Consider the following 12888-nt stretch of genomic DNA (forward strand, 5'->3'; position numbering starts at 1 on the left):
GTAGATGCATGGATTTGTTGAGGATTCTTCTTTGGTTTTTAGATTGAGGAAGTTTATTTATAGCCTAAAGTAGGCTTCCAAGGCATGTATGCCAAGATGGATTCTTTTCTTCTCTCAACAAGATTCACTAGGTGTCATTCAAATCCAAATGTCTATATTTTGTGATAGGATGGCTACTTGTGCTCTATGTTGATGACTTGATAATTACGAGGAGTACATCATCCATCATTGGTAGAGTCAAATTTGCTTTGCGTGACAAATTTGCTATGGCTGACTTGGGCCACTTGCATTACTTTCTCGAGATTGAGATTATGCAATCTTCTTCTAGGATAGCTCTTTCTTAGCCCAAGTGTGCTCTTGATCTTCTAGCTTGGTTCCACATGGTTGATTGTAAGCTTGTGTCAACTCAATTTAGTTTAGGGTTCAAACTTGAGGCTAAGTGTTCCACACCACTTGCTGATGACACCTTGCATCATCATCTTGTTGGGAGCCTCGTCTACCTGACTCACACGTGCCCTAATTTTTCTTTTGTAGTTGGCTTGATTTCACACTTTATTCAGGAACCACATGAGCTTCATGTGAACAACAATACTCTTTTGTAATAAAAAAATTATTTCCTAATTTCTTATAAAAATTGTCATAACTTGACCACAAAATGTCCATTTTCAAAATTTAAAAGCGTAACTTAAAACAAAAAATTGAAGCTAATTTATTATTCTAATAGCAAATCCATTGTCTCAATTTAATGTGGGCATGACAATTGAAATAAATTCCATATAAAATAGAATTAAAATTAAGAACTCACCTTTTTTCAAGCTTGTAACGATGGAGGAAATCTTCTTTTGAGCAAGCATACACACAAGCTAAAACTCCACCCATTGCAAGTAATACCAAGCCATTCCAAGCACGAGACATTCAAATTCAACTTCAAGGCAATTAATTCATTATTTATTTCCAAATCAATTTTTCAAAGAAAGGGAAGCAAGAGGGTTTGAGTAGGAAATGCAAAAATACAAATGTGAGGAAATAGCTTTTAATTCCCTTTTATGCCTTTTTCTATTTTTGTTTTCATTTTATTTCTCTTTTCTTATTTCCATTTTCTCTATTTCAAAGTGCCAAAAATATATTTCAATAATAATTGGATTCTAATTGATACTTTTCTTTAGCTAGCAATTTGAATCAATTAAATTAATTTACATTTTAACTAACAATTATTTTATTAGACCAAACAATTCATTGTAAGGGAAAAATTAAATGCATTCAAGTTCTATTAAAATATAATAATGTGAGACTTTTCTATTACTAAGATATAAATATTATCTTTTGATGCACACATTAAATATTCCACAAATACATAAACACATATTTATAGTTTTTCACAACATGTACATTCTTGCATTATCATTGATTTGAATCCAAACTCATGAGAGGAAACAAGGCTCATCTCACACTCAAACTGAGTGCAATATAGGTTACCAAGTGCACTAAGTCAAAGTGGCATCTCTAATATAACCAACACAAGGGAAATAATCAAGACTATCATATTTAGGCGAGGAAACAACCTTGTGCTTAAAGACTCAATTTACAAGTAAAGTGCATACATGGCACATGCACTATATATATAATATCCAAAAGAATGTAAAATCATTCAAGGTACAACATCATGTAAATTATATATTTACCCCATCCAAATCTAGCTTAATACCAATATACATCATCTAAACTTGGAAATATGATAATCGAGACACTAAGATTGTTTAATAATCATATCTATAAACCGGATGTCTATAAGGAAAACCACGGAATAGAACACTATGATAATCCAATCATGAAAGAATAATCTATGCATCTCAAGGTTTACAACACCATCATGCTACTAAACATGATATCAATGATAAGGGCTCTCACACCTTCAATGCAAACAACACCATATCAACAAATACATCAAGTACTCACAAGGAACTTGTCAAAACACCATACATGGATCTCAAATCAAGCAAAACCAACAACCAGCATGTATAGGAACACCATCTCTAACCTATGAGAAATATAAACACACGACATAAAAGCATATAATACATCTTATATGGCAAACACATCAATAAATGCATAACATAAATCATTGCATCTCTTGTAAATAATTTATAACTAGCATGACATGGAACATCAAATGCATGATCAACCCTCATAATCAAATCTATTCATGAAAATGGTGAAGCTAAATACTAATAAACACTAAACAACATAAACAAGCATGACCTAAACATCCTATGATACATAGTTAGAATACAGTGTTGATCACAAACATATTAAGGCAATAATATGTGGATATTATATCCATCTTGAACCCATGTAAATGATCTAGTTGTCCATGTACTTAAACTTTCCAATTCACCAATTTCACCTATATTTGTTGTACTATCTAGGCTGGAGGCATTTAGAAATACCTTTGAAGGACTGCCAAAATTACTAGAGCTCACATTCTTCAAGGTGAACCCTCAAAAAGGATCAATTTTGTGGTGTGTCAACAATTGAAAACAAGCCGACCTATAGATGCTCTAGAATGATTATGTAAATCTAGATATATTTTAGTGTGCCAATATAAGTGTTCCCAATATGTTTTGTGAATGATATGACTCAATAAGGTTAGATGAGATAAGATGACAAATGAATGCAAATGGATGCCTTTAAATACGAGGATATAATAATAAATCAAGTAAATGTGTGTTTGATTGATCTTTTGCAAGAAATCAATGAATGGAAAATCAACCAGAATTTGAATTTTAATAATCAAATTTCAAGAATCAAAATCATAGGTGAGGAGATGAATTGTGAATTCAATCTAATGCCTATTAAAACGATTTACAACATGACAAAATTAAAATACATAAAATAATTAAAAATGATAAATAATAATATATAATTGAATAATTATATCAAAACATATACATAAAGATAAAATAAAACATAAATATATAAAAATACATATAAGGGAAGCATTTAAAGCTAACTTCACTGATGAAATTTTTGTTGTTCTCTCTCTATGTAACTTAACCGCTTATAGTTGTTGTCATGGCTTTTGGGTAATAACAATGCACGTTGTGGGATCCATTATGCGCACAAGGGTCAAAAAGTGACCATTTCAAAGTGTTGTCCAATACGTACTTAAAGATGCCCCAACAACCATGCACTACAACCACCTCATAAATTGTCAATACTTATGCACAAATGCCCCACTAAGGACAAACAATCATTGTTTATGGACCACCAGGGTCCTTTGGAGATTAACCAATGGATGGACGGTGATGGACCATTCCTTGTGCCAGGCACTATGGATATCAATAAAGTTGCACAGCTTTTCCAATTAAAATCTACAAATTTTAACTATTGTGAGTACAAATGGATGGCTCATAGACATTTATTAAAATTAAGAATTAAGAATTGAATAAGCAAAAAATGAACCATATTTGAAACATAGGCCGTAATTAATGCTCCTCCCAAAATAAGAAAACAACCCAAACATTCTCAAAATAGAGACCGAAAATTAAATGGAAAATGGCATTAGTGCAAATTTTACCATTCTATCTATAGTTTTTGCCGTTTACGAGGCAACGTAGTCAATTGGCAAAAGAGAAGCGTAGTCAATTCCCAGCGCCAGTGTATATTAAATGAAAGCAACCACGTTGGAAGCACAGCAGGCACAACATTAATTATAAGAAAGAGACGTATAATCATAACAATGCAATACAAGACAAAACAACTGCGAGATATGAATACGATGTATGGGACTTCAAAGTGTCCACAACACACCAGTCTATTTCAACCAAAAAGTAGCCAATGAATGGCTAAGTCAATGCAGGCCCTTCCTATAATATGATATTTAATTTTTAAGCTGTATATATATTATTTTTAGAGATGGGTTTTTTTTGACTTGCCACACAGAATGCGGCTATCGAAATGATGTGAAAAGATTTTTAAATTCTTCAGGACCAAAAGGTCTATGGTACCCCCCATCAAGAAGGGTACAGTGTGAGACCACAGTCTCGGTATATGGGGTCAAGGAGGTATGGAAGATAGGTGTGGAGAATCTAAGGTTTATTATAAAAAGAGTCAATATTGAAAAGCAATTTAAAGATGTGTTAAGGATGTCGATTTCGATGTTTTAGATTACTGATTTCGTGGACGTCATTAAAAATTTTCATTTTTTTCATCATTTCATTTTTTTAAATAGAAGAAGAAATGTTACTGTCTACGAGATTAAAAAAAGCACATAGGACAGACAGCCTCAACAAACTCACTTCAAACTCACTTCTGCATTTCAACCCTTTTCCTATGCAATGTGATGATGAGTGCCCCCAACTTTTCCACAGTCCCCTCACTGAACAAACCATACCAAGAGCCAGCTGCCAAGATATTAACATAATTGGCCTCGAAGGCATCACACTCTAAAATGGAATGTTTTGTTGTTTCCACTTTTTCGGAAGTGCAAAAAATACACTCTTTCTTCCACGCTTCTTTTGGCCTTTTCCAACGCACAGTTTCGCAATGGAGTTGATGAGAGTTACTTCTTAACTGGGCAATAAGAGTTTTGACTCTCTACGAGATATTGATCCCTGTCTACGCTTTTTGATGATGATCACAAGTGGCAATGAACTCTTCAATATAATAATTTTCCTTTCTCCCTTGCCCTTTACCCCAAGTATGCTTGTGGAACTTATCCATAACAAAAGCCTTTATTTACTATTCCTGACATGTATTCAAGTAAATATCTCATTTACTCATCCATTTATTGTTTTGTTGCATCCAAGTTGTCTTTCTTTTGTCCAATATGTCATTGAAGACAACCTTAGGTCATCTACCATCTTTCATTTGCTTGAAGTTTTTAGATATCTTGTAAGACACACCATAACATAATGATTGCTAACCCTCTTAAGTCAAATTAGCCCTCAGGTTAGAAGGTTGTGGATGAAGGTTAGGGAATTTAGAATAGGTTTACAGACTAAAAGACTAGTACATTTGTGTCAATTTAGCTTCCACCCTCTTTCCTTGTTTTGGGGGCAGTGGAGCAATGATGTTTACTGTTCTGATTTAAGTGGACAGTTACCGACCCAGCTGGTTGGGCTGCTGGACTATCATAATAGCAAGCTGAGCTGGCATCAGGACAAGTCATGGTAATGAATTGCCTTGAATGAAGAGCTCCATCACCCATTGTCCCAACACAGCAGCTATGACTGACACATAATGCTTTGTAGCTTACGGGAGAGCGTGCAATCCATGTGACATGCAACTATTGCTGGTTGGATGCTTCTTAGGGAACAGGAAATGTTTAAATATAACAACAATTTAAAATACATGCTTCCCCGCTTTTTTAAATCTAGGAAGATATTTCACTGTATGTTTTTTAACTTCACCACACAGACCTGGAGTAGAAAAGTTCAGAGAGCCAGTAAACCAAGTGGCAGAGCACACCACTGACCGGAAGCCTTGGAAAAGAGTTGTCAAGTTTTGTATCTCATCCAAGAGTTCCCTAACAACTAGAGGAACACCTTTGTCTTTTAAGGGTTCAATAACCAATGTCATCGACTTGATAGAAATGACTACTATTAACATAGAGATTCCATTAGGCTCTCACTTCAAACACAAACTCAATAAAAAATTTCAGTTATTAAAAGAGATTTTTTTCATGTTACAAATTCTTTTTTATAGAAACAAATCGGATTATATAGATATCAACTTCTCTGTCTTTATAATAGTTATATTGCGAATTCTATTTTGACTTGTGAATGCACTGCAAAAATCAAAACTTAGATGTTAAAATATAGAATGGAGGGGTGGATTACCAGCTTGAAGGCTGCTCTTTTTCCTTCTCTCTATGGATGTTATATTAAAAGGGGTGAGTACCCTAATCCAAGTCAGCTACCCTCAAACTGAAGTCATTATGGTCAGAACTTGGGTACTACTGTAATTAACACTACATTCATGGCTAAGCTCAACTCCCAACTAATGTGTATGAACTTCTTTGAAGCATGCGCAGTTTTTGAATTAGTGGCAGCCTATAGACTGCATACAAATCCTAGCCTTTTGAGCTGTATTTGAATACCTCAATTTAGGGTTAGGGTAACGTTACTGTAAAAGGTTTTTTTATCTCTATGGTTCTCCTCTCTACTACTTTCTTGGATCCCAAACATTATTCATTGGGTTGTCAGAAAAATACATTTATACGAATGCCAAAATGGATAACACTGCCAAACAGCATACCTCATATTTGACATGATTTTTCCAGTCCATATCGATGAGTTAGTGTACTCTTTTGGAAATAACACACGTAATGTTTGGATATCTCTGCATCGAAACAAATAGTTGGAAATAAATACACCTCCACACATACGGCAACACAACATGGTACTGCTGACTACATGTAGGCCCGCTACGTAAATCATATGCAGATATGTTTAGATACTCTTTAGAAAATGTTAAAAAGAGTGATGATTTGCTTCTATTTTGTGTTCCAAATACTAGCACTTTCCCAACAAGATTGAGTGAAAACCATCCTATCTAAAACCTACTCGTACAAACTAAAGGGAGTCTGATAAACGATGACATGTGTTCTCTATAAAGGAGGCACATGTTTGTAACCAGAGGTAGCCAGGAGATAGGATTGTATCCTCCTTGATTGACATATGAGATAAATGGAATATACTATGGCGTCTTGCTTGGCAGTGACCAAGTTAAAGCATCAAAGGAAAAGCAGTTTAAAACCTGGGGCATATATTTAAAACACTTTCAAGACACTGTTAGCTTCTTGATAAAGATTCATAATGGAGAGCTGACATCTAGAAGAACATGAAGATAGCTTAGAATGTGATTCTTGATCCCTTAGACTGCTGATCTCATCGAAGTCATTAAATTCCTTCAATTCAATTCAAGAGGCTTTGGATTAGTGTGACACCCCCTCATTCCATAAAACCACTAGGACAGAAGCACTTCTTCCCCACACATTTCGGTTGGTGGTCAGCATCAATGCATTTAAGCTCATGTCGGAGGAATACACACTTAAATCACAGTATGATCACATAGATAGCAAGATTTGCAGAAAAAAAATTACCAAATAAAATTTGAAAAAGCTGGAAGCTTCGAGTAATTTACCAAACACCCTTAAAGTTTAAAGGATAGAGAAAATGTTGAAAACAACTTAGGATGGAAAAGGGGTTTACATCCCATATTTTACATGAGCAGGTGATCCATGACAGCTTTTTCTTAAGTCCCTATGAGAATAAAAAGAATATTCAGGAGAATTTGTGCACTGGAGGCAAATTTTGGATATTATATTTTATTTTATGGCCAAGTGAAAGGAAATCCATGTCACTGAAAGACTAATTTATAGCCCCAATATTACTAGCTGTTGAAAGAAAATATTATTAGTGCTAACAGATTTCCACAATCCATGTAAATATCATATTTTTGTTTGAGCACAATCCATAACCGATTTCCACAATCCATATAAATATCATATTTTTGTTTGAGCACAATCGATAACGGATTTCCACAATCCATATAAATATCATATTTTTGTTTGAGGACAATCCATAACAGATTTCCACAATCCATGTAAATATCAATTTTGTGTTTCTGGATTTGATTGTGTATGAAAATGTTATGTTTTAATGGGAGCACTTTGTGCATATAATTTCATATTTCCTATGCAGCACCACCAGATAAAACTAAATGCAGTCGCCCTCTATGGCACATCCACCTTATCGCATGCAAGCGAGTCAGTAGATTCCAGATATGAAGGACCAAATATATTATAAAATGGGTGACAAACTAATGAAATCCACAAAACCTCATATTATACTGACACCGTCTAGTATTCTATGCAAAAAAAACATAAAATTTCTTTCTTTTCTTGACATGGAAAAAATACCATATAAAAAGCAAGAAAACAAGCAACAGTATTCCCAAAATTGCAATATCAATGACATAGTTACGAGATGGTACAATGCATCCACGGAGTCAACTGATAAAATTGACATTTACAAAGCCAGTATAGACTAAATGTAAAGAGAGATCATGTGCCTTCAAAGCTTTCAAACATGGTCTAGAGTTCATTTTGTCCAGTGTGGTTCACAGCAAAGGATTATTCTGCAAGAACAATTCTTTACATTATGATAAGAACGAATCCTTTGATTGCTATCACAGAGGTACTGCTTTTGAAATCAGACAAAGGCTCTCTGTGACTCCCCAAGAAGGAACCCTTAACCTAATTTTTACAATGGCCCCCCTCATGAGAACTCAATAATTTCAAATGTTCTTCACCGCAGCAAAACACAGTAAACCTTGGATGGGGTAATGATTTTGATTATGGTCCTCAGTCAATGGCATGCCTTGATTAAGTCCCATTCGAGCCCTCAAAAAACATTCTGACAGAGATAGAAATAGCCATGTAAATAACTCATGAACAGCTAAGTGCTTCATAATTAACTGGAAGGGACCTTAAGGTGTGCCCCTGATGCCCAGTCATCCAGGTGTCTGAATGAAAACTATGTGACAATATTGTCCCAACAGCTGCTAAATCCCTGCATGAGACTGCCTGGAAAACAGAACTGTCTGCCAATTCTTGCATGTTCGAGTCGTCCTGAACAGAACTGTATATGTTAAACGGAGATGCATCACTCACCTTGGGAGCTTCACTTTGTATATTGCAAGTCAAAGAAGAGGTGCTGGCCGTTAATGTATCATTGGATGTCGACTTTGTTTCCAGGATAACCTGTTGGAGATCACTGTCGACATCTTTTCTCTTGGGATCTGAAGGATCAATTGCACTTTGTTTTGCTTCATTCTCTTTCAAAGAACTCGATTGCTTCAAGCTGGCTCTTGTATCAATAAAGGATACATTAGTAATTTTAACATATTTCTCAGGCACTCTTTTAACGTGTACATTATGCTCTTCCTTTTTTGCCTCAATGGCCCTCAGCTGTTTCTGTTTCTCTGCTTCTTCTTCCATAATAGAAGTCATTATGTATGTGTAAGCCTTTTGCAACAATCTATACAACATTAAGGCCGATGCACGGGCCTGGTCTTTAACAGCATCAATATCTCTTTCATCCACAAACTCACACCGCTCAACAAAATGTGAGGCTTTATCTGGCCTGTGCCTCAAGCAAAGTAACAGATGAGCACGTTCAACATCTGTCCTTGAGCAGCCTCTTCTCAAACCAATGAGGGTATAATAATCAATTGTGTAAGAACTGGACAGGCTCTGTTTCATAGTATGAATCTTACTATTCAAATGCTGAAGATTTGCATGAATGTCCCTGAAATTGGCATTTGGATGCTTCCAAATAGGCCCTGGCAGCTTCTGGTGACGAAGAATGGATTCATGAAGCAGTTTTAGGTGTTCCAGATCCTGCAAACTCTCAGGGAAGCATCTTACAGTTTCAAAAAGAGATGCCCTAGTGGTTAGAGCTTCCATGCAAGTGGGATCTAATGCAAGTGTTCTGTTGCAATCGGCAATAGAGTCTGTTACGCGTCCATCAGCTTGATAAGCTGTGGCCCTCAACATATAGCATTCTGCTATGAAGCCTTGTGGGGTACCCCTTCTTCCATCAAGAATTTTTGAGAAATGTCTTGCTGATTCTAAGTACAGACCAGCATCTAAAGCAGCCATTGCTGCCACTTTCCTTCTAAGAAGAAGCTTGATATTCCCAAGCAAATGGCTAACTACTTCTGCGTCTGTAGCAGAATTCTCAGAGCAAAAGCTGTCATCGCTCCTACAAATGCTCTCTCTTCTAAAGGCTGCAGATGCAACTCTTTTTCCACTTTGGAGCAAAAGCAGTGCATCCTCCATGAGACCCAAATGACAGCAGGCCTGTCCAAGAACCAAATACCTCCATTCCTCCCTCTCACATCTCTTGGACAACCCTGCTAACAATTTCTTCTTTAATTTGGACACTGAGAAGCATTTTAGAAAAGCATTTGCCCTGCAGTTTTCATCTTCTACATATCTTGGAAGGAGCTTCACTTTTTCTCTAGATACTGGGGAGCTTTCAGAAGAAAATATGTCCTCCCTGAACCTTACACTTGGGATATACTCCTGCAACATGATTGCAACCTCTTTAAATCTCCTGAGGTACAAGAGGGCTCTTGCTTTGAGTTCCAAGGCTTTCTCCCAGTTGGGAAATAAGTCAAGAGCAGCATCAAGGAGATTAAGTGCCGAATAGATCTCATTAGACTCCTGGTTTCCCAGTAATGCCTGTGCATGACTCAAATGTTTCTCTGCAAGCTGCGTCAAGCAAACTTGAAATAAGAAAAAACTAAATTTATCTAAATATCAAACTAGCTCTAAAACTTTTTGAGATAGAAACATAGAAACAGAACGACTAACTACATCAAACTGATACCCCAAATTTTGACATAGAAATAGCTCGAATATTATAACGCCATCTACATTCTTCATTTCTGGAAGCAAAAAACATCAAAAAAGAAAACCACCCAAAAGACAGTGAAGCAATTTGCAGTTGGCGGCTTGGCCGAACATCTGCAATTAAATGGACTCATACTCATTCAAGTTTAAAAGTTGTTCATGGGTAACATCAGAAGATCTAAAAAGTTCAAATGCGACTTCTGCAATTAGCTCTAGGAAGAGAAACTTCGTCTGAAATGCTTGACAAAGCTTTCTAAAATGTAAATGACGACAAACCAGTGATCTATTCATCCAAAATGCCTCAAAGAAACATTCAGGTCCATCAATTAAGCCATTGGACATATGGACAAACGCATGAAAACTGGAAAACACGAAACACATTGATATCATAGAAATTTTTTAAAGAACCAATGGCCAGTTGTGTGACTGTGTAAAGCAAACTGCATGAAATCTGTCCAACTTAAAACACATTATAACAGATTACAAAACATCAGTGTTAAGAAAAGCTACAGCCAATATCAATTACCTCAGACTTCAAACAACTCCTTCAAAACGCAAATGATCACGTGGACTAGAACCACCGAATCACAATGCCCATCTACATTTTCACAAAAGAATCCCTAACATTCAAATGGGCGCAATAAGATACAGACCCAAACTACCTACATACGCTCTATACTGAACTGCAGGACTCCTTTGACCACATTGCAGCAGAATACACAAAACGAAAAAATTATAATTTTTTGTTGCTTGACATACCTACAAATGCATCATTCAAACCACTAAAACTAGACCCTTGACCCCAACAGACATGGATAAACACGGCAGAAAAGTATTGCAATCATCGATCAGAGCCAAAAAAAAATACTCAAAAGCCCACCTCTGCCACAGGCTTCAGATCCATACTAACCAGGAAAAGAGGAGAGAAGTGGAAAAAAAAAAAAAAACCCACCTTTTTGTTACTGAGCCACCAATGCTTCTTCATGGAAGGAGGAGGGGGGGGAGGAGGAGGAGAGGGAACCAGCGATTCAGAAGACATTGTGTGTGATGCATCAAACTGCTGGTGCCAAGTTTGTCTCCCCACAAGTTGTTGCTCCCATCAGGTCCAAATCTTATCAATAGCTTATATCCCCAGTCAAAATCCTAAATAATGCGCCTTTGAATTCTTCTCAGACCTTGAAAGATAATCTATACCGGCAGTTGAAAAACACAAACATAAAAGGAATGCCAGCAGGTTTTTGACAAGAAAAGTGCATCAGGCCCCTCCTCCATGTGCCTCTCCTGCCATTTCCACAACAAACAATCATTCATTTAGCCCCTACCAGTCCTGAGAACAGCAGTCCAATACATTTAATTATAAACAACAAAGTGCCCGCAAAAATATATAGGACCTCTTTTAATTTTCCAAATGACTTGGTTTTTACTTAATCATCAAAGACACACACTGTTATCCTTAATCACACCTTAAACACACAAAAAACACGTTCCCAAGATCAGATTTTGACCGCGTAGATGGCCACCAAAATTAAATTCCTCAAAACCCAATATGACTGGCGGCCCGCCCGAAAACCCCATTAATTCTAAATCAGGTTTTATAACTACGGCATTTACTGGCGGATGCTCAAAGTCTGAACTTTTGCAGTTCACTGACATAAAACTATGTGTCCTTTGTAAGCCTTACGGACAAGCTTGCCACCTGTAAGTAGGCGCATTGTCAGAAACAGCCAACTGTCGGTCGAAGGCTCTCATATTGTATGTCAAAGTTAAGCCTTTGACACCAAATGTATTCAGAGAGAAAATGTAATCTAATCAAATAAATTGAGTTGAAAATATTATTCTGTGTTTTTGTCTCCTGAGACACTGTGAATAAGTCAAGTGGGCAAAGTAAAAGTAGATGTTTTGTTGAAAATTCAACATATGATTGCTCGCAGAGGAGGTGATAAATTGAATCAGGGCTGTTGTGGGCTGGCTCATCACGTGTAGACTGGGTGAATTGGTGCTAAAGCAAAGCTGTGAAACAAAGATTTTCTTGCTTTTCCTCACATGTATATAATTGTGCATCTCTTTTAAGAGACCACTTTACTATACTACACTCAACCCTTGTGAAAAGTGAGCTGACAATTGTATTATTAAAAGGAAAAAGGGTTGCATAGTTAAGCAATCAAGCCAAGGTTAGATTGTACCTAAATGTTACTTTTGTATCCACCACTACTTCAACTTCCCTCTTTCTTCATGGTTTTAATGAATCACAAGTTTTCCATTTCTCTATATAGGGGACAAACTTTTTCAATTCAATTACCTCTCTGCATTAGCCAAAGTTATCAAATCAAGAGAGACTAGCTTTCAAATGTCATGAAATATCACACACTAAAATGTAAGTATTATAATCTTTAAATTAAAATTAGTTGAAGTATATGATTTTTTTAATTGAATATTTATTTCAAATATCTTATTTATACGAGCAT

The 12888-nt window shown here is 36.2% G+C and overlaps 1 protein-coding gene across 3 annotated transcripts; it reads right to left on the bottom strand.

The window, feature by feature from the left end:
* Positions 1–7930: 7930 nt before the first annotated feature.
* Positions 7931–12152, bottom strand: LOC131035395 (uncharacterized). Of its 3 annotated transcripts, none has more exons than XM_057967096.2 (3): positions 11887–12152; positions 11376–11704; positions 7931–10282 (listed from the first exon to the last, which is right to left on the bottom strand). In XM_057967096.2, exons 2-3 carry the CDS (start codon positions 11460–11462, stop codon positions 8453–8455), a joined length of 1917 nt encoding a protein of 638 aa, XP_057823079.2. In that variant the 5' UTR covers positions 11463–11704; positions 11887–12152; the 3' UTR covers positions 7931–8452. The 3 variants fall into 3 exon arrangements, with proteins under 3 accessions (XP_057823079.2, XP_057823078.2, XP_057823077.2); XM_057967095.2 differs by having other exon boundaries at positions 11869–12152; XM_057967094.2 differs by lacking the exon at positions 11887–12152 and having other exon boundaries at positions 11376–11814.
* Between the last annotated feature and the right edge of the window lie 736 nt (positions 12153–12888).

This window comes from Cryptomeria japonica, chromosome 2 (assembly GCF_030272615.1).
Source record: "Cryptomeria japonica chromosome 2, Sugi_1.0, whole genome shotgun sequence".
NCBI classification, from domain to species: domain Eukaryota; kingdom Viridiplantae; phylum Streptophyta; class Pinopsida; order Cupressales; family Cupressaceae; genus Cryptomeria; species Cryptomeria japonica.

Bases quoted from the DNA above. Each gene is read 5' to 3' on its own strand.
- LOC131035395 (XM_057967096.2), bottom strand. From the start codon at position 11,462: ATGTCTTCTGAATCGCTGGTTCCCTCTCCTCCTCCTCCCCCCCCTCCT. The intron at 10,283-11,375 runs GTGGGTTTTTTT...TGCTTGACGCAG, and splicing joins GGTGGCTCAGTAACAAAAAG to CTTGCAGAGAAACATTTGAG.